The 23,490-nt window shown below is 39.3% G+C and overlaps 1 protein-coding gene across 1 annotated transcript in view; it reads right to left on the bottom strand.

Annotated features, from left to right (window-relative positions):
• GABBR2 (gamma-aminobutyric acid type B receptor subunit 2) overlaps positions 1-23,490 on the bottom strand; it is a 497,107-nt gene that overhangs the window by 165,533 nt on the left and 308,084 nt on the right. The window contains exons 9-11 of the mRNA XM_075494175.1: positions 8,999-9,079; positions 5,671-5,821; positions 5,042-5,174 (exon numbers count right to left, since the gene is read on the bottom strand). Coding sequence (XP_075350290.1) covers positions 5,042-5,174; positions 5,671-5,821; positions 8,999-9,079 — 365 coding nt within the window. The remainder of the gene's footprint in view (positions 1-5,041; positions 5,175-5,670; positions 5,822-8,998; positions 9,080-23,490) is intronic.

Below are 23,490 nucleotides of genomic sequence, written 5' to 3'. Positions count from 1 at the left end.
GAGCTTTTCAGTCTACTACTACCTAATACACGAGACCTTTCTGGGTGGAGACTATGGGCGTTTTACTGCAACCTGGCGTACTTAAAACAATCTTCTTTTCAGCCCCAACCTAATCAGTTATATCCAGAGAATATGAACATCATTTTATTTGCCTACTTGAAGGAGATGCATGACAGAGGACACTATGCTCCTCCTTAGGGCTACAGTAGCCTTTCATCCCATAGCAGTTCCAACTTGCAAAGACATTACTCGTCTTAAATGTAAAGCGTGAAATTCTCGGTAGATACAGAAGTCTAAACATTATGATCATATCTAATATTCTTTCTATTTTAAGTATCTCTATTTAGTATGTCAGCTTAAACTCTATTCATAGGATATGTCACTGCCATTGCTAATTTCGAGTCTCTCTCTTCCATATAATGAATGCTTTCAATTATTTTTCTACTTGCTTGCATTTTTTCCAGTTGGCATCACATCTCGTTTCACACCCTTACTTCTAACTTCTTTTTTGTTGTGATACCATGGTAATTCTGAGATTAAAAACAAAGAAAGATCATTCTCATTCTCTTTCTCTCCCTCGTAACTGAAGAACTTTCTACTTTGGCATACATATGCATTTAATGAAATATTGTATTGCTTTTCCTTTTTCTGTACAACCAATAAAGTTGTTATTAAGTAAGGCATGATTTAAAGGTTCTATAATACACTGGCCACTTTCTCAGAATTCACTGCTTTGGATAGATTTCATTCCATGTAACTGGAGTTTTACAATATGGTACCTAATCTCTAATTCTGACATGCAACTAAATAATGCTACACTTGGTATTATGAATTCTTACCATAAAAACACAAATTATTAGATAGTTAAATATACTTGATTACTTTCCCATAGAAAATGGGCATACCAAGATAAAAATGAGTTAGTCTGGGAACCAATTACCCACTCTAGTCCAGAGTCAACACTATATAGTTTCAAAGACTTACATAATTCCCCATATTCAGCAAATTATTTGACCATATGTTTAAAGTGCTTTGCTGACTCTTAAGTACATTTAACACTTGGTTCTGTGTTTCAGCATATTGTCTTATATACCACATCCTCCTACAGCCAGTGCCTTACAGAGTGGAAAAGAGTAGTACAATTTATCAAAGAAATCCTTTGAAATTTTCAGGTGTTACTGGTGTAATTCTGTATCATGTTTCAATGTCCTTGGAATATTACAGCGTAAAACATATGCCATATGTAAATGTAGGTTGTAGAAAGGTCAAAAAAGACCAGAGATTGCAAAGCACTTCACCCTCCAAACAGTGCTAGAAACACTGTGCTATAGAGGAAGTACACACAATAGATTTGGAATGTAATACCCACAATCTGGAAACCATTGTTCCTGAATTTTGTGGGTAGACTCAGGAGTATTAAAGGACCTTCTATAAGTGTTGTCAAACAGTTATCAGAAAATGAAACTGGAAGACAGAATGATAACAGAAACCATATATAACATAGCAAGTTTATTTAATTAGATATCATGTATATACTGCTGCTCTGGTGAGATCTAGTCACTTTTGCAATATAGAAGACAAAGAAGGTGATTACTTGATGTAGAGAGGGGATAACACTAATGACAGCTTTTTAGTTATGCATGTGCCTATAAACGTTAAATCAAAATTTTTACTTCCCTACAAAAAAATATCCCCCTCCATTGACATGACTCTTCTCTGTGCCTGAGATGTAGTTATTATAGTTATACCCACATGTTTTTTGGCTCAATGTTTTTTTTATGATCACACTCCATTGTAGCTGGTTCTTTTAAAGACTAAGTCACAGTCTTGCATAAAATGGGAATTTTAAACTAATCTCTAATACAGCTAGAATGGGTAACCAAAATCATGCATTTCCAGGGAAATAAATGATCAAGAGAAATTTGTACTGGACTGATCCTATAAGAACTGGTGTCTGTAATTAGTCCTTATGAAACCACTAAGCATATTGCCCATATGGAAAGATGGATGTTCATGACATGGCGCCAAATGAACATGCTGTATCCAGCACTTAGGGGATGTTTTGGGGGGAAAGGAGGCAAGACAGAAGAGTTACTGAACAGAAAAGTGGGTTTGTCTCCCATATTTATGAATTCCCCAGCATTAATTCAGAGTTTTCTAGATACAGGGAAAGTGCATTGCCATAGTCAATGGTGGCCATATAAAGATGATTTCTAAGAGAAGCATAAGCTATCCCATTGAAAAAATTATAATTGGAGGAGGAAATTTTATAAGATTTGTTTTATTGACGAGGAGGTTGGAAAAAAATTTCCTGATAAGTTGCTTCTGAAGGGTTCCTTGCATCTGTGATTGTAATACTAGTCCCTGACAGAGCTGCAATTCATAAGATACATCACTAGCCATGTACAGGAAAGCACAATCAGAAATGCTTCTGTACTGGATTGAAAACCTGGAAAGCCAAGACTGAGGAGAAATCTCACAGACTCTGCTCTGTTGATATAAAATTCAACTATGTTAAAAAAAAAATAATCTCTGTTTAAAGCATGTGGTGAAACTTCTTAATCAAAGTTTGGCTTTAAGAACACAGTATTGTCCCCAACCCTTTTCTTTTATTGGTCACTTAAGTAAAGTAGTTATGTTATTCAAATGCCTGTCTAGATCTTTCCCTCTACGGCAGGCAGGCAAACAGACTTACCATAATGTGACAGATACAAACTGAAAAAAAAAAGGGATATATGTAAGATAACACAGAAAAAAGCAGCCTTCACTTGAATTTTGTGGCATTTAGAATATGAGAGTAGTGGTTACATTTCGGGAAGCAAATCAGAGAAAAATCAGGTAGCTGAAGTGTTCTAGCTCAGAGACACAGGATTCTGGATGGTGGTTCAATTTTCAGAGTAAAGACTGAGCTGTTTCACATTTAAAGGAGGACTTAAATTTAGTTTTATATAGCTAAATCTGGATGGAAACCTGTTTCTGAGAACAGCTCCATGATAAGAAGTACCTCTGGTTCCCACTTTCTTTCCTTCTGTTCAGCAATGCTTGGCTGCTTCAAGAGGAGGGTTGTAGCCTAGTGATACGATGGCCTATAGCCTGGCAGTGAAGTCAGGAGTTCTGAATACAAGACTCTCAAGGCTGAGGAGACATCAGGACCTAAAATTTGCACCTCCTGCCACTAGATTCTTCTGCAACAGAGGGTGAGAAAAGAATGGGGACTGACACCAACAACAGGCTTCCTCATGACACTTCTGCTCCATGAGAAGCTGGTTCGCAAAAAAGGGCATAATTGCTGGATAAAAAATGGATGCTGGCTTCTCCCACTTCCTATTGGCCCCTATTTATTCAGAGAGTTATATACCTAGTTTGGGAAACGTGAACAGGATTTTGAAGTCTTTGAGGCGCCTCTTTCTAGCTATATAGCGAATTTGCGCTCTGGCTGTAGGAAGACTGGATATTCTCTCCTTCTTTCTTTTACTGCTAATGTTTAGGTGTCTAAAATACAGCTGTGTCCAGGCCCAACTAAGGAAGCTAAGACTTTGCCCAGAAAATCCTATATGTTCACTTATACTATATCTTCTAATGTATCTTGACATGTACAAAAGAGGTCTCCAGTGTTTTGAAATGGTATCACTGAACAAGTCACATGATATTTCATTTCTATAATGGTTTTAGCCAGTATGAAGAATTTCAGTTTAAATATTGGGAAATATCTGCATCATCTAGCTTTAGCCATCCAACTTTTATGCTTTGAATTATTCCCTGGAAGTAAAGTTTATCTCTGTCCAGTGATGACATCAGAAATTCAGACTCCTAAACAAAGGTGCTGTGAACTGCATTTTTCTAGAGACCTGAAGAAGGATCAAAAACATAGTGAGGATAACTTCTGAGTAAGTCTGATATTCTCAGGCAATGGACAAAGCATGGTTTTAGGATTTTTTGAGGAGAAAATATTTGATAAATGTAAATGCTAGTTGTATTGGGTTTGGAAGGAATATCCTTGCAGTGAAGTTCTTTCCCTTTCTTTGAAATGCCCTCTGAAGACCAGAATTCTGTAAGTCAAGCTCCTCCCAGAATTCAGTTTGGAAGCCTCCATTTTAAAGGGTTGAGTGCATCACATAATACTAATGATTATAAAGACGCACTGACAAAAGTAGAAGACTACTGTAGGCAATGGCAAGACAAAGTATTTGAGTCTTTGGTCCTCACATTTTAAACCTTTCCAGTTTGTTGTCAAAGCAGGATTTCTATGAGATAATTCATGACAAACAATATTCAAAATTTTGCATGGAAGTCTAGCTACTGTATAATGATGCTGCTATTTGTCACACAAATTACTTTAACACTGGAGCTGAAAACCTACTGTAGTCAGAATTGGTGCCTGGTTGCAGTGTGCAATCAGCTTCCAACACTAGCCAAAAAGCAATAGCAGCCAAAACCCCCTATCAGTTCATGCAGCAAATCCAATCCATAGGAACATCCTTACTACAGTAAACAATTAAGACATTACAAGTTTCTGGGTGGACATATTTCAGAGTTGTTTATTTTTATTTAATTTGAATATATTCTACATGGATCTAGGCTTGTGTGAGTTTATAGTCTAGCCTGGAAATAGCAGTAGAAGTCTTTGGAGATTCAGCCAAAAAGACTAGTAAAAAGACTTGATCAAGCAGCAGTCAAGAAGCATAAAGTAATATAGAATCTATAAAGAAAACATAGTAAGTTCACAGATACTACTAGTTGTCATGCTACAAACACAGCCTTTAATAAATCATCTTCATATATACAATTTCAAAACAAGAAAGTACATCTACTCTTTTAGTCTGAGGCCAAATCCCAATGCACCTGAAGCTTTTACTACTACTACTACTAATATAGCTTTATGTATGTTTCAGAATTTGGTCGCAGAAAATATCCCAGGAAAGTACTAAGAGAATCAGTGATTAAATTAAATGAAACATCCAACTACTGAACTTTTCTGTTTGCATATCTTGCAGAGCTTTCTGCAAGATCATCTTAAGCTAGAATATAGGGAATTACTTACTGTGCAAAGTGTCTCAAATGTCTTTTCGGAGACAAAGGATCCATCAAGACCAAAAAGAAAAATAGATGCATAAGAAAGCATCCCTCCAAGGATAATAAGGTTGTTCATGTAGGGACTGGACATCTTTATTAGTCTATGGACAAAAGGTAATAGTGCATTAAAGAGGAAAGGATTACTGCTAGGCTATTAGAGCAATAAAGAAGAGCTTTTTGTAACCAGGCAAACAGATAACCCTTCTTGTAGAAGTCTATGACATCTATAAGCATGCACACTATTTGCTGTTTTATGAAGTCTAGCATTGTTTCAGGTTTTTGAATGTTTAGTAAAAAGACCTCCTATTTTACTGATGGATTAATTAGCTATCGTTAATGTTAATAGCAGACAGTCAGACATAAATACAAAAATTATACTTTCCAGACAGTATAAAAGGACTTGTCTTAACAGATAGATAATGTTTCAATATGAATATATTACACAGTGATTTTGATTAAATAGTTCTAAAATACCGTCTTTCCACAGTTTTAATGTTTTCCATATATATATATATATATATATATTGATGACAGACTCTACAAACATGGCATTTAAATACCAAAGAAATAGTGATAGAAGTAACATGAATGCCTTACTTCTGATTTCTGTTTTTGATGTTGAAGAACAAGAAAGCACTGGCCATTATCATTCCTAGGATGGTGAGGGCAGAGAGGATGCTGTAGAGAGGCAGGGAGATCTTGCGTAGCTCCTCTTGTATAATTGTTTTGTCCTTTGGAGGCTCAAGTCCTAGAATTGCAAGAAGAAAAAAAGGCTAAAGCTCAGCCAGATGTAGAATTTCTGTAAGAAAATTTGCCTCTCCTAAGTGCTATACCTTGATTTAGCAGATTTAGCAACTGTGAACCACATCAGTAGCTGATTAAAACATTGACTTTGACAGACATATGTTAGTCACATTGATTGACAAGAAGGTTTGTATTTCTGGAGCAGGTAAGCATCCCCTTTGGAAGAAAAAACACAACAAAACCCTAATGCAGAACCCTGTAAAATATATGCTAACGATCCTCATTTTAAGGTGTAAATAAACACTAAAATGCATACTGTGACTGTAAAGTTTACCAGGAGGTTATGCTTTCCTGAAACAAGTGACAGAGGAATGAGTAGAAAACAGAGGGGATGGTTTCTCTGCATACTGTCATTGTCACATGGCCTATCTAGATACGTACCACAGCTAGAGACCAGCCTTGGTGTGGCATCACTGGGGCAGGGACTGATGGCCCTGGGGGGCTGAAATGGGGTCCTGGGCTGTGGGCAGGGTGTGGGAAGCCCCAGCATGGGGGGGAAGGGCTGTTGGTGCCCTCAGGACTCTACAGAATGGAACAATGTGGAAAAATGGGTAGCAAAGGTTTTATAGGGACAGAACCACTTTGCAAATCCCTGCAGATGGGGACTTGAATGTCTGAACTTAAAAACTATGTTTAAAGCCCTGTGCTTGATTGACAGTCAGCTCCCACTAATTAAAGGCTTCTCAGTTTAATGAGAAGAATTACTTTCTGAAAACTGCAATAAAGCTCTGCATTCCCTACTTCCCACACTCCATTTTACCTGCTTACTAAATTTTTCATTGGGGCAGGGGATTGGCAAAAGGCCTTTTGCATCGCTTTCGTCCTTCAGAAAGGGATTTGTGTGCCCTGCAGTGCCTGAGCCTGTCCTTTCACATCAGCTCTCCGTGGGGCTGCGGGAATGACCACGCGGGGCAGAGCAGCTTCGTTTCACAAAAGAGCTGCACCCGCAGAGCTCTGTGGAGCCCCTGATCACAGAGCTGTAAATAACTGACTAGCAGCTGCCATAGCTAAATTTCATGTCCACTCTTCTGCTTTGCACCTAGAGGAATATTCAAGGCTTTGTACAAGTAGAGAGAACTTTATCCATACCAGTTAAGGTGAAAAAATTCAGACAATGGAAACTTGCTGTCCTTTGGTCTTTATGCCCAAAATTTCTGCAAAATATTTCCTTTCAGGTGATCACAATAAAGTGACAGTCAAGGGACCATTTGCTGATTTGATATTGGAGAAAAGTAGCTGAGATTTTCCCCTTTTCCCCTTCCCACCTCAGGGCATGACACTTCACAAAATTAGGCAACAAGTAACAAGCCAAAAATACAATAAAGCACATGCCTGAATTAAAAGAACTAATATTAAAGGAAAAAAAACCGCACCCCTCTGTATCTAAAATATCCAGAGTATATTAATGACTTGTATTTATTAAATATAAACAACCAGTGATTCTATAACATGTATTTTCTTATTTGTGTAATGGCCATTCAGTTCTATTGCTTCTAATATTACGAATTATTGTTCTCTTGTGTGCAATTTTACGCAATGGTTTAAACAGGGCTATATTTACTGCTCTTCATTTCAAATACTGAAAGTTACTAAGTTTTTTATACTGCCTGGAAGATGTAACAGCAGTGTCCTCCACACCATATACATGACTGCCTCAATGAAAAGTTAAGGTGTGTAAATGGAGTAGGTTCACTGTCAGTTACATAATGCATCTTAAAACAAACCTAAGACAGGCTATGGGTGAAAGGAACACCAGATGCAGTCAGAACAAGAACTGGGAATCTGATCCTGAAAAAAGCCTGAATGGAGAATTTTTCCCATCATCTACTGTCCATAAAGGCGTGGAGTTATGAACAAAACCCGTCTTCTGTTACTTGGTTCATCCTGCATATATTCTCGGGAAATTAATAGTATTGAATCAGTATTCAACTACATTATCAGTTCCTCCTTGCAGCAAAAATTATCTGCTGGGTCCCAGACTTTGGCAACTGGGACAGATTCTGTACTCTTCATTTCCAAAGCCTCATTCTCCAGACAGATGTGAGAAGTGCATGTAGCTGTGCTCTTTTAAGTCCAGCAAAGGATACCAAAAGGAAAGATGGAAAGCTCCAGCAGATGGACAAGAAGTCATGGATTAGATCACTGCAGTGAAACTCCAGTCATGCTCATGCAAACCCTGGGTGTTGGGACACTGGAGGAAGGTGTAGTAGAGCACGGGATACAGCAGCTCAATACTCATCCACCGTTCCCAGGGGAAATCACACAGATCTCATGAAGCTGACTTTACTTTCCATTACTGAATTGCACCATAGCAGAGCTCAAGATTAAATCTTAATTGGTAGCTTTAAAAAGAATGTATAAGTCTATATTCGACAGGAGAGTCCCTTAAAAATTTATTTCAGTTAACATCTGGCTGCCATGATGATATGCTCAGAAAGGCGTACTGGAGTACCAGTACTCCAGCAGTACCCGTACTGCTGCGAGGGCAGAGGAAGTCCCCATGTTAACTTTGGAGCAGCCAGGAGAAAAAAAAAACTGCAAGAAGATACAGCAACGCGGGTTATATGCCTGCTATGGACCTTGGCAGTGCTGCTGGGCTGAACACCCTCTCTAGCCCTCTTTCACATGGGTCATATTAAAACTAGCCTTGGTATTTTGAAATCATATTTTCTAACTGCCTAACAGACACCTCCCAAAGAAAAAACAACCACCTCCTTCTTGATTGTGCACACAGAGCACACGAGAGGATCCTTCAGGTGAGATGAACTGGGGGAGTGGGAAATGGGAATGAAATTAGAACATTATTGGTTGGTGGAGATGAAATAGAAGACATATCTGCAGCTTGTTGAGATGTCAAAGAACATTTGCGTACACATATAAATTTGAATTTGTCCTGGTCATTGAACAAAAAAAAATTATACAATATCAAAACGTCGCAATTTTCTTTTCAGAATTCTCCTCCTATTTTTTAAGCACAGCTCAGTTCCCTTTCTCTTTATACAGTGTCACAGCTTTTTGATATTAAAAATCCTAGAACAGTTCTTTAACAGCATGCAGTCTTACAAACTACATGCAGCTCTCCATGTCATTCCTGTACGTCTTTCCAGTTTTCTCTCCTTACCTTGGAACCTGATGCTGTTGTTGATTATTTCCAGTGTGTCAGCCACAGCATTGTACTCTCCCACCTTCACTTCCTTTCTTTCTGCAGAGAAACAAACAGGAGTGATTGTTTACGGCAGTTCACATGTTCTCAATTATTTAACTGATTTTGCCTTCTTTTTTGACAGTATGTCAAAAGGAAAAGAAATATGCCTGAAGTGTATGAATTATTAAAGCAGAATGCCAGACAGCTAACATCATTAAAAGAAATATTTGCGATTCTTTAAAGAAACGCAAAGCATTTTTAAGAACTCATTTACATAATCAGGGAATTGTTGTTACTGGGCACAGACATCTCCAGCTTAAAGATCACACACTTACTTACTGGCTCACACCATGTAGGACATTTTGCTGGTAGAACAGAAATGGCTAAATCACACATTCCATTCTCATTTAAACAACTAGGACATCTTGCTTAGTGAAGTATTTCCCGGGGGAGTTGTAGTGGCAGGCTCCAGCCAGTATAGAATAGACTGGCTAGTTAATAGATATGCTGGGAATCTAATCTCTTATTCTGACTGGGAATTAGCAACTCATTAGTACCCTGACTGCAAAACATACTATGTTATATAATTAAAGCCAATGTGCACTTGAGCTAAAATCTTACTGTTATTCTCATCTGCTGTTTGGGGACTATTGTCACATATATGGCCTTCTTGTACCTAATGGAGTAGAGGAATGCATATACAGGAAATTAATTTGTTTGGCTGCTGCCTTGGCCGGAGTAGCTGGAACTCTGGCACACATTTGTCCCACCCTTCTGATGACATCTGGCATCAATTAATTTCTGCTATTTCTGTTGGGGTTTTTGTATGGCTTAGAAGTGCAGGAATTTAGTAAATTATCACTTTTACATTTTGATCAGAGACTTATAAACCACAGGCACATTGGCTAAATTTTTTTTGATGAGCTGGCTCAGCAGAGCCAAAAATTTCCTTTCAGGCCTCTATGTCTGGGCATGCACAACCCAATTTACATTTAAATTCTGAGATCATGACCCTATTTGTGACACTGATTTGGGGAGCTGATGATCTTGAACTAGATGGCAAATTTGAAAAGACTGTATTTCACCCAACAGCTCCACATTAACCTTTCCTCCTTTCTCACTCAAAGTGATTGTGCCTGTTTAGCTCTGCTGAATGGAGCAGCTAGCCTCATTTTAGTAAAATCTACAGGCTGATTAATACTCATCTGAAAGCTCAGAGGAGCCAAAAGTTTTCCTTACGTAAACGACACTTATTGTTAAAATTGTTTACACAGAATTGTAGACTGGGCTGCAAATGTGGCAGAGATACCGAGGCATTTGCTATACCCCCATCAAAAGATGGAGTTTGCAGTTCTGAAAACTGATTTGCCTTTCACATGAACATGATCCACTTGTGGGGCTAAGACTAAGTTTGGAATAAAAGCACAATCCCCTGGTCACCAGCAGCAGTTTCACAAAGCCCATCCACACAGCATTTTGTAATATTAGGAGTAAATATAAGTTTACACTTTCTGTCACCGGCTGAAAATTCTCTGTGAAATAGACATATGCATAAATCCTTGACAGTCTTAAACAATAAAATCTTCCCAGTAGTCATCTAAAAGCTAAAACGGTTACTGCTAAAAACTGAACCAATTCACTTCCATCTGTATTTGTAGCATGACAGCTATTACCTGTAGATCTAAAACATCAAAACACAACCTAGAGAGGAGACAAATACCAGGATGCATACCAGCATACAATTTGCACATTAGATGCCAGATAGTCCACAGCATCTGCTTATACCAAATGGGGAGGACACGCACCTTGGTGTTGGTCTAGCCACAACTTCACAGCAACAGGCTAAAACCTGACAGCTCTGATGAACAACGAAGAGAAAAGCGTAATTGCTCCACAAACATTTCTGTATGGAGCGGTTACTGGGACTAGCTTAGATATGAGAAGCACAAAATAGGTGGGGAAGCATACACAAGAGAGCGTAAATCTGTGGTCTACTGATGAAGGTACTGCAATTCAGACACTTTTTCTGGGATTGCTTCATGTGGCATACAACGCCATTCCCTTTCAACATTCATAAATTCTTACACAGCTTCCTTTACAGATGAAGTTACACTGAGAATGTGCCTGTGATGGTAACTGCAATGTAGTGCAATATAGGTGAGGTAGCCTACAACTAGCTAGCCTGGGTACCAGGAGCCAGCCCTTGTAGGAATGGAGCCTGGTAGAGCTATTTGGAGAAACAAACTTCCACGGCAGACTGAGCTGAAGAGCGAGACTCTTTTGGACTTAGAAACCCAAGAGTGTGGGAAAAAAAAAGATGTTTAGTACCTAGGAACCACATTATCAGTGCCTTGCCCCTTACAAATGGGAAAGGACAGTTCACAGAGCGCATGCCAAGGTTTACTGAGGTCAAGAAAAGCCATAAAGATATTTGATATCTTAAAGTAGTTACAGTTGTGGAAAGTGGTCTATGAGGGAAATAAACCATATTTTTATTGAGAGGAAGGATATACTATCCATATCATAGTATGATTACAGGGGTGCTGATGGGGAGACACAAATAGTCTTTGGGCTCTTTTGTACTCCCAGCAAGGAGTACAACTACAGCTGTTGGTTTTTCAGTTCCCCAAGCACAAGTGATGATCAGTGACAATGTCACCTCCAAATGTTAATTAAAGGAAGCAAGGAGGCAGCAGCATGGCTCTCTGCTCTTTTGCACAGGCAGCATAGCTAAGGATGGGACTGCAGGCTCTACTTTTCTATATGCCATTCCCTTGAGTTCGCTTTGGAAATTCTGAACTATTCAAGTCAGTATACTGTTCGTATAATGTAGCTCATATCCGTCAAAATCTCTGTGTGTTCAGCAACAAAAGGACAGGATGAAGTGCAACTCCTTCAAATAAATACACCAACAAAGTGCTTTACACAATATCCAGAATACAGTGCTGGCTTCTTTCTGTAGTGCTTTCATTATTTTTAACATGATCTTTCCATACTCATGATGGAGAGATTGTATTGAAACCCCTCTGCTCAGGTTAAAATGGGGAAGAAAAATACAAGGGAAAATATACTTGTTTTGTGAGATAATGTTTGTCCATACCATGACAGGAGCAGTGTGATTTTAGAATTTGAATCTGTAGCTCTTCTTTCACACAGGAACAGAAAAGTACAAAAACGAACCAACCCAAAGAAAACTGGCCTAGGAATATGTCACTGAAAATTATGCCTATCTAACAGAATTATAAACAACTAATCCTTGTCATTAAGTAATTGTCACAGAATAGATTACCGATATGGCCAAGATGAAAGCCTTCTGCCAATAAAGAACTGAACTACTCTTACAGGTGAATTAAACTGTTTTCTTCTACATGTTTTATTACAGAATTTCATAGCCCACTTTAAGCAACTCCAGACAAATTGACACACTACTATTTAATTAATTGGGCTATATTTCACAAAGCTAATACAACAGATTTTTAATTGTATATCAGGTAGTTACATGTTCTTGTTGAACAAAAGCAAAAGTAATCCTGCGACTGACATCAACTGAGTAAAACAAACTTACCAAAATGCACAAGAGTGTTGTGATTGCCAGTATGACTGATAACAACTTACACTGAGAATTTTCAGGTGAGACTATGCTTAGCTTCAGTTCCTTTCACTATATGACATAATTTCCATTTCCACTGCATTTTTATAAGTGTACTTATTCACACCTCATGAAGATAGTTTCTACTAAGAGATGTTTAAGGATGAGAGAAAGCACTTGCAATGCATAAGAGATGGGACAGATGGATTTCCTTGTTTTCCTCTATGTAGACAATGCTGGCTAACTCCTAATGACACTAAGGCTTTGTCTGTGTCTAAAGCTTATAGCACCTTCAAGTATGTCAGTCTGACTGAAATGGTACAAAAAACCCTAGTGGTGATGCAGTTAAGCCAATATAAATATGTTTACACCAGCATAATCACCAGTATAATTTATGCCTATAATAGTAAGGGCACTCTGAAATAATACAGTATCCTATGAAGTTACAAAAATATGTATATTGATATGCGAATGCATTCATGAACGGCTACATGTCCAGTTGATTATATCAATGTAAAAAACTGTGTCTAGCCCACCAGAACAAAGACAAATTAACAGGTCTGCCCTAACGTTACCGTGATGCCCAAACCACGTGGCTGTTAATGAAAACTAAGGACCTCAAAGTTCTAAATAGCTTACCGTAGCTTGACACTACTAATATTTTGTTATGTCTGCAGCTCTTTCTAAAGTTAGAATTCCATGCAAATTACAAAGACAAACATGTGCAAGTGATGAGTATTCACCTTCCAACAAATATAAGGTAAATTTTAAGTAAATTTAATAAACTTACTGTCATCTATTCTCCAGATAAGCTAATGGTCACTGAGGTTTCTCATCTAAGGGACACTTGGGCTATTCTCAACTTAGAAGCAGCAGAAAAAAGACATAAGCTATAGCTGAAAGCATACACAATATCTAGGTCTTAGTTTGTCCTGAAAAAACATTCCTGCATAAGGTGCCACCTCCATGTCTCCTCCTTGAAAAGTTTTTCAAATTTTTTTTATATTGCTCCTCCTGCTTCTCCACTCAGGAAATTATCACTGTAGTCCCTGAAAACCTTCCTCTGACATCAGTTTAACAGTCCCTTCTCCCGCTCTTTGTCAGCTGCCCCTCTTGCTTAACCGTCGTAATTCAGTAGGAGTGGTTAGACGTTAGCACGTTAGAAAAACTCGCTGCATATTCAGCACCTAGCAGCCTATCTCAGGACCCAATGTTATTAAACCTTGCCCTGCAGCAGAAACATTTCGCTCTTGCACAGTGTTCCTCATCCATGCATTGCAGCCTAACGGGACTGCTGACAGCTACAGGAAATATTTACTCATCAGATCTCAGAAGAATTTTGAAAAATGCCCAAGTGACAGCCAACAGGCGAAGAGCATAGACTGACCATAGACCATACACATCTGAAATGCTTAAAGATCCTTAGGAAGAGAATGACACTTCAGTTTGGAAAGACTTTAATTTCAAATTTCAAAACAATCTCCTAGATATGAATCAAAAATCATGCCACTGCACAACTACTCACACTTTCAAAGACACATCTAACCTATCTGAAAGTTCACCATTCACAAACTATTGGCAGCTCATTGACAGGCTCAGTCCAGAGACAGGCTGAAGGATGCACGGACACATTACGTTATGGTGTCCTGAGGCTTGCCTTTCTCCAGTTCGGCTTCTGGTCACATTCCCTTTTAAAGAGTGAATGTTTTTCTTTAGCACTTTAAACTGTCAGTCACTTAGCAATCATTTCTCACTGACAGGTCTTAGCTCTTCTTCCTCATTCCCTCTGTTATCTACTGCGAAGGCTCCTGAAGAGCCAATGTGCCCCACTGAATGACACCAGTGCTGCAACCAAGTGTATTCAGAGAACAAGTCCTAGGAAAGAAGATGGGCCGAACACAAGCAGTGAAAAACCTAAGCTGGAGACTGCAAACTGATGGCAAGTCTGAGAACACTTCCCATATTTCAGTAAGTCCTGTGCAAATTCCCTGGAAGCCTCTTCTAACCTGTCTTACCTTTGTCTCACTCATTTTGAAAGCTGTTTTGAAACATAACAATCTACCATAAAAGCTGGAAATGCTGTTTTAAATGCCTCTACATTATTGAATTAAACCAAGTGTCATGACAGCAAATTTCCTTCAGAATAAACACAGAAACATTTCATGTTGTGGAACCTGCAGAAACTCTTAGCAAATTAATGCAATCTTAACTTTCATAATATATCCTTGTTCAAACAGGACCAGGGAGCTTTTCAGTTATCCTTATCACATATCAGCAACGACCAATACACGTTGAAAGTTTCCAATTTAAAAAAAAATCACAAAAGAAGCTTATAAATAGTGAATGAGCAAAGCCTTTTTCATTAATTTCTATCCACTTGTAGGCAACCATTTCTTTGTTTAAAGACAGAAATGCTGAGATTAAGAATCGCAGTTCAAATAAGGAAGAAAATGTCAGGTCAGATAGAAGATTATTCTTCAACAGAAGCTGCCAGAAAAGAAAGAATCGAGGACAAAAAATATGTTACCTTTGCAAGGATTTGAATTACCACAGTTTTTACACTTGTAATTAGGATCCCAGTGCACACAACATACAGGAAAGGAGTATATATAGCAAGCAATAATTACTCTTCATAGCCACTTCTCAAGTCCTATCTTTCATTCATCCATAAAGCAAAACAGACAGAAAGGTTAAATCAGCCAAAGGCCAAACAGCGTATGTCAGCCTTAGAGTCAGGATAAAAGCTAAGAAGTCTTAACCCTGGGCTTATTTCACTACGTTAGTAATGGTATTTAACTAACAGGAATAGCAAACAAGTAAGCAAGCAGCACATAAAATGACATTAAGTATCCTGAACTCATAAAAAATCTAGTTGTTTTATAGCCTGAGAAGATTTTTCCATAAAAAGTCCAAGCATCTGCATTTTTAAAAGCTTATCAAAATTAAATTTACTGATTCTTTTTAACCTTTGTTTTTATCTTCCTGATTTTACATCTGTCTCCTGTTTTGCTTGTTACATTGGGTTCTAGCTCTGCATAAAAATTTAGTAATATAGTTCGTGTGGATTTTTTTATCTTAGGTATTTATATATTATGTATCAAAGAGCTACACAATGAAATAAAAAATAATGACTTTGCGTTTAAAACAATTACTTCTTAACATCTGAATTGTTAACACCATCATTATACCTTTCATTCAGGAAACTGAGAAAGTTATAAACAAATATACAATAATGAAGGCAGATTATCCATGAAGTATAATAACTGGTGTGATGAAGCAAGTGTACAGAGCTTACATTAACTCTTCTAAAAAGAAGTTCCCGTTTCTTAGGATGTTTAATAAGTTCCTTGATAATTTGAGATGAGGTTGCATATGAGATGACACTTCTTTTTTATTTTAATACTTCTAGCATAAAATCTTAAGTGAGAATCATAATCGAATAGTATAACAAGTGAAACATACATCAGTAATTTGAATTACCTTTAACTCCATTAAGGAAGTTAACAGACATAAACAAATATTCAAAGAATAGGTACCGTATGATTATATTTCAGGATACACACATGTGTAATAACTGCAACATCTCAATACAGCTAAAGGTTTTCCTGTTCTACTGTTCATCCTCTTTTATGAGTTGGTTAACTTTTCAGAGAATGAAAATGCTCATCATTCTGAGAGTTTATTTGCCAAAGTAAATTATTCTTTGAGCTCATACAATACTTCAGTGTGTAAACATACATGTGTTTTTTAATATCAATATTTATCTAAACGTAACACGGTCTACAAACAAAAATTGATTTTTATTTCACTTATCATTTGGAATCACCTCTTCCTAGCAGAGTCCAAAATCGGTGTGCTTTTCCTGACTCAGAAATAGCATTGCACATGTAAAACAAGAGGCAGCTACCGTGAGAAGGAGGCTTTCTCAATTATTAAATTATAGCACAATTTTATTAGTTGCTGTGTGCCTTTAAGTACCTCTACTCTCATACATTAGTCCATTTTCTACCGTGGGTGTGCTAGGAAATCAAACTGTGCAGACACACAGGCTTGGGCTGGCTTCCCGGGAGACCTCCCAGGAGCTTCCCGGGTTTGAAGGGTCGTTCAGGCAGTGACAGGTTTGGACGTGGATGGCACTGATCTGCAGAGAAGTCCCCCTGGCAGCAGCCCAGGGCCCAGCAGCAGCTCCATCTGTCAGAGTCCCTCCAGGAGAGGGACGACTGAAGCCAAGGCTGTGCAAGAGGTGGAGGTGCCAATGAGAGAGGCTGTGGCCACGTTTCGTTGCCTTTTGAGCTTGATTTGAGAGTGCTGAAATGTCAGAGACCATGAGGCACAATTCAAGATATACCGTGATACTGCACTAATTCAAAGATAAGGGACAGCAAACCATAGGACAGCAGCCTATCCATTTTGACAACCTATGAGACATCCAAAGAAACCCAAGATGACAGAGCAGTAGTGTTTCCAGCTCTCTTATCCAAGGGGAATAAATGCAATTATTATCTCTCTGGTGTCCTGGAAACTGAGTAGGCACAGTGTGCACTATCAGGAGAGTCTGGCAAAAGAAGCATTTGAATCATTATCAAATTACTAGAGAACGTTTTTTTAGTTAACCCAAAAGTTATTCATGAAGTTAAGTCAAATTCACCAAGTGGTGTTATTTATCTAGGGAAGAAAACACTGGGAATAACACTGCTGTCAGTCTCTTCTGACTCACCAGGTTAAGGTTAATCTGTAGCCCAAAAATGCAAGACACCCAAGGCAGTAGCTTAATCCTGGCTTCCATTATTTGTATCTGCTGGCTCAGCATTTAAGCTTTCCATACAAACCTGACAGAAGATGTGTCTGGCCACCACCAGGGGATGTCCTGACAGGAGATACAGCCCTGGGGACCTGGGCGACCCTGACTCCAGCCCAGCTGCACACTCTGGTTGAATCAGACAGAAGATCAGGGCGACCTTTTCCTCCTCCGGTATGTTTAATATTCTAGCATTTAATTTGATTTTCTCATGGATCCCAAAAGAAGCGTTTCACTACACTTACCTAAACACACTACTTATCTAACTGAAATTTTAAACTCAGTTCAATGTGGAGTATCACTTATTTTTTGCAGCTGAGAAGACAAATAAAAAACCCAACAAATCAGTTACTCAGAAAACCTTGGATGGTTCCCTCTTTCCCCAGAGAGGCTTTTCTTGTCAGTGTGGTGATGCACGGCACAACCATTGACAGTAGCCCCGGTCTGTGGACAGATTCAGCTGACCTCAGCAGTGCCACCAAGTCTCTGCCACCGTGTTTTCAGGGGCTGCTCAAGATGTACAGAACAAGATGCAAGATGCCAGTCCTCCTTTTGAAGGTTGGGTGGCCCTTCGTAATTTACCTCATAACCAATCTTAAATGCATAACATGATGGATATAAAGATGTGTGTCCCCCCCAGAAGACGCGTGCTTGGCCAGAGGACAGGAGCAGAGCAGCATGCCAGCTATTGCATAGACATGACGAAGAGACCGAGTGCCCCATGACAAGGTTGTTTTCCCTCCACTTAGCAAGGCATGCCTGCTTTCTGGTAATCTCACACAAAGCAGGGACAACACAAAGGCTCCGTTATGGCACCTTTGGATGCATACCTGTGATTATACGACTAAGGCCTTCCCTCGCCATCTGTCAGGGTTGTGCTTCCCCTCCCTTGGGAGGGGAGGGCTCAGCACGTGCTGAGCAGCCTCACAGCAGGCTGTGCCTGCTCTGCTCCAGCCGAGAGATCAGAAAACGAGATGCTCTGGCTTCTTGCTTATGCACTGCATCCTTAAACTTTTTCAGAGTTAAGAGTGCATTATTTAGAGGTTGGAGTTTCACAATTACCATGCCTGAGATGGGAGGAGAGCAGCAGCTGTTGTGTGCATTGTGAGTGTTGGATCTGAACTACTCACTATGTCTTTGAACATCTACTCTTGCCATTACACCAGGTGGCCTGTGAAAACACTGTAGCACATAGAGAGCTTTGAATATCTTCTTCATCATTCAGGGTCAAACCCAAAGGCAGAATTCCCACTGCCCTCGTCCTAAGATACAAAATAAGATAGCTGAGGCTGCTCTGAACACATTTATACAAAGCTGCAAGCTCTATGCTCTTTTCTATCTTGTAATTTGAATGGTAACTGCCAGGGTTTTTTCCTGTACAAAAAGGCCAGTTTTGACTCCAGGCTGGCTTATTCCAGAGAGTTCATTCAGGAAGAGTAGGGGAAGCATCCAGAAAAAAATTAGAGCAACAAAGAGCCCACTTGTGTAATAACCTGCAAGTGACCCCTCGCCGCCATATAGGGGAGACTATAAAAGCACCAAGTAGTGATATGCCCCTAGATCACTCTTCCAGGGTCCAGTGCTGAGATGAACAAGAGAGCCGTCGCTCAAAGAGCCATCAAAAGCCACAGACATTGAGCCTTTCAGGCTCTAGCCCTCCCCTGACAATCAGCTCCCCGTGCCGAAGCCTGGCTTGAGGCTTAGAGCCACATGGGATCACAGATTGTATTTCCCTGTCCTCAGGGAGGTACACTCCCCATCAGGGACGGGCTTGTCACTGCTACATTTAGGGACGGCACACCAGGGAGTGAGAAAACAAGAAACGTTACACAAGCCCAGGATGCCCATGAAACCCAAGAATTGCATGATTCATTGATTCATAGGGTGAGAAAAGTATCTTTGAGAGTGCTACTTCCAATGTTTTTACAAGCAGAAGTGGCTGCTGGGAAATTCCTCTTCAAAGTCTGTGTTTCTTGCCTGTCTTTTTGACCCCCAAGAGGCTACCTGAGAAGTTTGGAAAGTTTGGGGTGCCCACCAGGAGGAGGGGTGCTGTGAGATCGTAAGCACGTGTGAGGGACCTAAAGCCTGGGGCACTGGCCGAGGGGTGCACGTGGTGAGGCTGTGCAGCCCCGTGCCCTAAGGCACTGGAAGACATGACATCTCTGTGCAAAATACTGGCAGCTAAAAAAAATGCCCATGCCCTACTCAGTTCTCACAGGCTTTAAGAAACAGAACCAGGAGATGGATCCACTCACGGGAGACTGGTGATCTACAAAAGAAGTGGTGAGTTTTCAAAAAGCAACATTTGAAATATTCTGTGTACCAGCCCAGCCCGATAGGCACCTACAATGATATTTCTCACTTTATGAATTTCCATTTGACGCCCTTTTTTTTCTGATGTAAATGTAGGTGAATTTTATGTCAGGATGAGGCCAAAACAGTTTTGAAAAGTCAGATGATAGTAACAGTCAAATCAGGATTTAACCCACCCTGATACACATTTTTCATGTTGGTAGAGCTGTTTGGCCTCCTCCAGTTACTACCAGCACATTTTAGCAGGATGCATTCTAGTCTTAAACTTCAAAATTTATCACCACTACTATTTCTTTATTTTTCCTTTTAAAGTCTAGTGGTGTTAAAACTTAGGGGAAAAAACCAGTAATATTTGCAAACAAAAGCTCATTCAGGAAACTGTTTTGCTTTGGTTAGATTTTTTTTTTTAACCCGTAAGCTGATCTGGTATTCAAGAGGAATGAAACACGCTCCAACTGGAACTTGTTTAAAGTCAAAGTTCCAGAGAAATAACTCCGTTTTCCTGCTATTTCAGTGAACCTCTGCTTGCTTTAATTGTTTCTAGTAATGTCTTTGTATTACTAATTCACTGGAAAAAAAAGAAAGGAGGAAAAAGAGCCAACAGTAATCTCCCCTTAGTACTAATTAGGAATGACATGTATTTTACTAAGAGCAAAGAAAGTGGTTTAGAAGACTGATTAAGATACAAAGAAGAGTTTTGAAGTGATAGTCCCTGATTTTATCTTTAATTATTGCTTCATTGCTTTAATAATTTTTCTAAAATATGGTATGCTTCATTGTTGTGCTGTTTAATTCTAAATTCTGACTTATTTTTCATTTTATTTCTTCACCTGGAATTTGAATAGCTACAGAAAACAGGCCTGCATTAAGAGACAAAACCTCCCATGGAAAGCTACAGCCATTAAATTATAATTACTCTAAATAATAAAGGATTTAATAATTAATATAGACCAGTTATATAATACACCTGACAGACAGCTCTGGAATAAACTTGCCTGGCAAAGCACAGCCAGATCACACAAGCATTTACGCATAAGCCCAGTTTTGGTTTTGTGCATAATATTAAATACACTCATCTAAGAGTTTCCAGAATCAAAACTGATATTTTAGGTACTGAGAGAAAACAGCCTGATAAAACACTCATAGTTTGAAAGAACCTATTCTGCCCAGAAAATTGATAGCACACAGCAATGATGATTTTAGTTTGAACATTAACTTGTTACAAGAGGACAGGATTTATGCCTGTAGCAATGAAATATAATATAAGGCAAAAATCCTTGAAAAGCTGATTAAAACTAGAAAAGCAGAAGTATGCATTTTTTCTCATGTATCACTGTACTGCAGTATGACAGTGAAGAACGGTAGAGGCTTTACAATTGGCTGGGCATAAAAGACTAGATTAAATAACCTCTAGAGATGCACAAAACTCTGGAAAACCAGTGTACAAAACTAATGTCATCAGTTTTTCATTACAACTGGAATCAAAACTTGAAAAATTCTAGTGTTTCAAATGTGAGGGATATTTGCCTCCCTGTTCTAGCATAATGTTTTGCCTTTTGTCTGACATAATGTTAAAACTGTATATGCATGATGAATAAAGAAAGCTGAGGTTTGTTTGGAGTATGAGAGCAGGAGGAATTCTGGAAGCAAGAAATGCCAAAAACAGTTTCGAGAAAAAATATTTCAAAAAGCTTTCCCCTGAAACTCTTAGCAAAGTATTACTGTAAGCTATTTACAAAAGTCAATTGTCCCACGAACTTTAATTGTGACAAGTTTGAGAGCCAAAACCACAGTGATTAAACTGTGAGAAGGGATTTAAATCTTACTTGAAGTGAGTATGTATCTCAGTGCATATGTATCTAAGCAATTGCTACCATTCCCTTGCTAGTTACAACATTCAATGGAAATTTCAATAATAGAATGTTTCAGAAAGAAAAAAAAAGATTGAATGGAGCAGAATCATAATCTATGTCACGTGTTTTATATAGTTAGCAGAATTTTGAAAAGCAAGCACTTTACCTATTTGACCATAAATCTTTAACCCCCCCAAATTTTAAGAACCTCAGTACAAAACTGTATTAGAAAAAGACTACTTAAACTTAGGTACAGTTTTTGTCTCTTCAGCTTCTTGTACACAGTTACTTCTTAAGCAATAGCCTTTACAGATTAGTGGGAGCTAGAAATGCAAGTCAAATGCTCTTACTAACTGCTTTTCAGTATAAGATGTAAAAATGTTGTCTTGCTTTCCTGTTTTGGGTAGGTACAGAAAAATCTAGCACAAATCACTTGTTTCTAGATTTAAGTAACTTTGGTTTAAGCAAGAACAATGGGATGTAAGACAATAAAGGTCAAAACTCATGAGCACGCAGCAGCCAGAAACACGTGAAACGTAACCTAGAGCAGCAGTCACACTTCTTGTGTGACACCAGTGCCTGGGTCCTCACTTGCATATTTGGAAACCTGGGCCCCCCAAATTCCTTTCCTTATTCCTTATTCCTGATGCCCTCCTCACCTCAACAGTGTTACCGTCTCAGCATCTAGCACCTCCTGACTTCCTCGGAGGAACGGAGATGACCTGGTCGTGGTCCTGGTAGGACCAAAACCAGGAAAGAGAAGAGACAACAAAGGGGCCAGGATTTATGGCACGTGTTGCATGCCACATCACATCCTAAGACAGAGTTTGCCTGTGCCAAAAGCCCACCCTGCTTACATCACTTTCTCACTCAACTACACCACGTTACTCCTCATTGCATCAGTAGCATGTGGAAACACGGGGGAAAACACAGCTGCTGAACAGATCATCACTCGTGTGGCATCCTCCTCTGCTCTGGCCTTGCTGCAAGAGATGTCGCTGGCTCCTTTTCAATCATGCCATTCACGGGAGAGCACTGCTGTTTGGCAGTGCCCCTGTTTCCCATATACAGCACCAACACTGTAGCTTGCTTTGCCTTGCTCTGCTGAATAATTTCTGGCATGCAGCAGCAGATGTATTCCTAGAAATGGAAGTTTCTTACTTAAAGGGAAAATATTCTGTAACTTCCATAGCCTAATCCAGGAGACAGAAAGTTTCTGCAGGTGCTTTTTGTACCTGAGCTGTAGAGGATACCAGTGTTGCAATTCATGCAACCGGGGTGAAAGTGATTCTCACTTCTGCAGCCGGTATTGAGACTATGTCAACCTGCTGCATCACTTGGGTTATTTCTTTCCTGTGTAGCATGCCCCCAGTCATTCTGGCAGATTTTGAAGCTGTTGTTTTATTCAAAGACAGCTCATCATAGGTTTTCTGGCGTTTCTTGTGCGTGTATGTGGGAGGGACGATGGAGCTACCATGAAAATTTTATGGGCTCTTCTGGACTGACCATTAACAACACAGTCCTTTCCAGTTCATGCTCCTACCCTCAAAATATTGAATTGCTTCACTGCTTTGACACCCCCCCCAAATATACCAAAACCATTCTCTTTATATGGCAATATACCTCAACTGGCCCTAATAAAGCCAACAAAAAAGTTAACCTGTGCCAAGATTTAATCATTTTTCATTGTTTGTTTTTAAGTCTCAGCAGGATTATAGGGCTGAAAAATATTTTGTGAGACCAGAAGGACTGACAGAGAGACCAGAGAGTAGGCTAATACACATACAGCCGCAGGACAGCTCGGCAGTCAGGTAGGGCAATCGCACTGAGCCCAGTGGCCAGAAGGAGCAAGTGGTGGGAGGTGCAGAGAGGTGGTGGGAGGACAGGGACACCACCTCGCCATGCTTCGTTACCA

The sequence above is a fragment of the Mycteria americana genome, chromosome 2 (genome assembly GCF_035582795.1).
Source record: "Mycteria americana isolate JAX WOST 10 ecotype Jacksonville Zoo and Gardens chromosome 2, USCA_MyAme_1.0, whole genome shotgun sequence".
NCBI lineage: Eukaryota > Metazoa > Chordata > Aves > Ciconiiformes > Ciconiidae > Mycteria > Mycteria americana.
The sequence above is the reverse complement of the archived record's forward strand: the minus strand, read 5'-3'. Positions and strand labels throughout refer to the sequence as shown.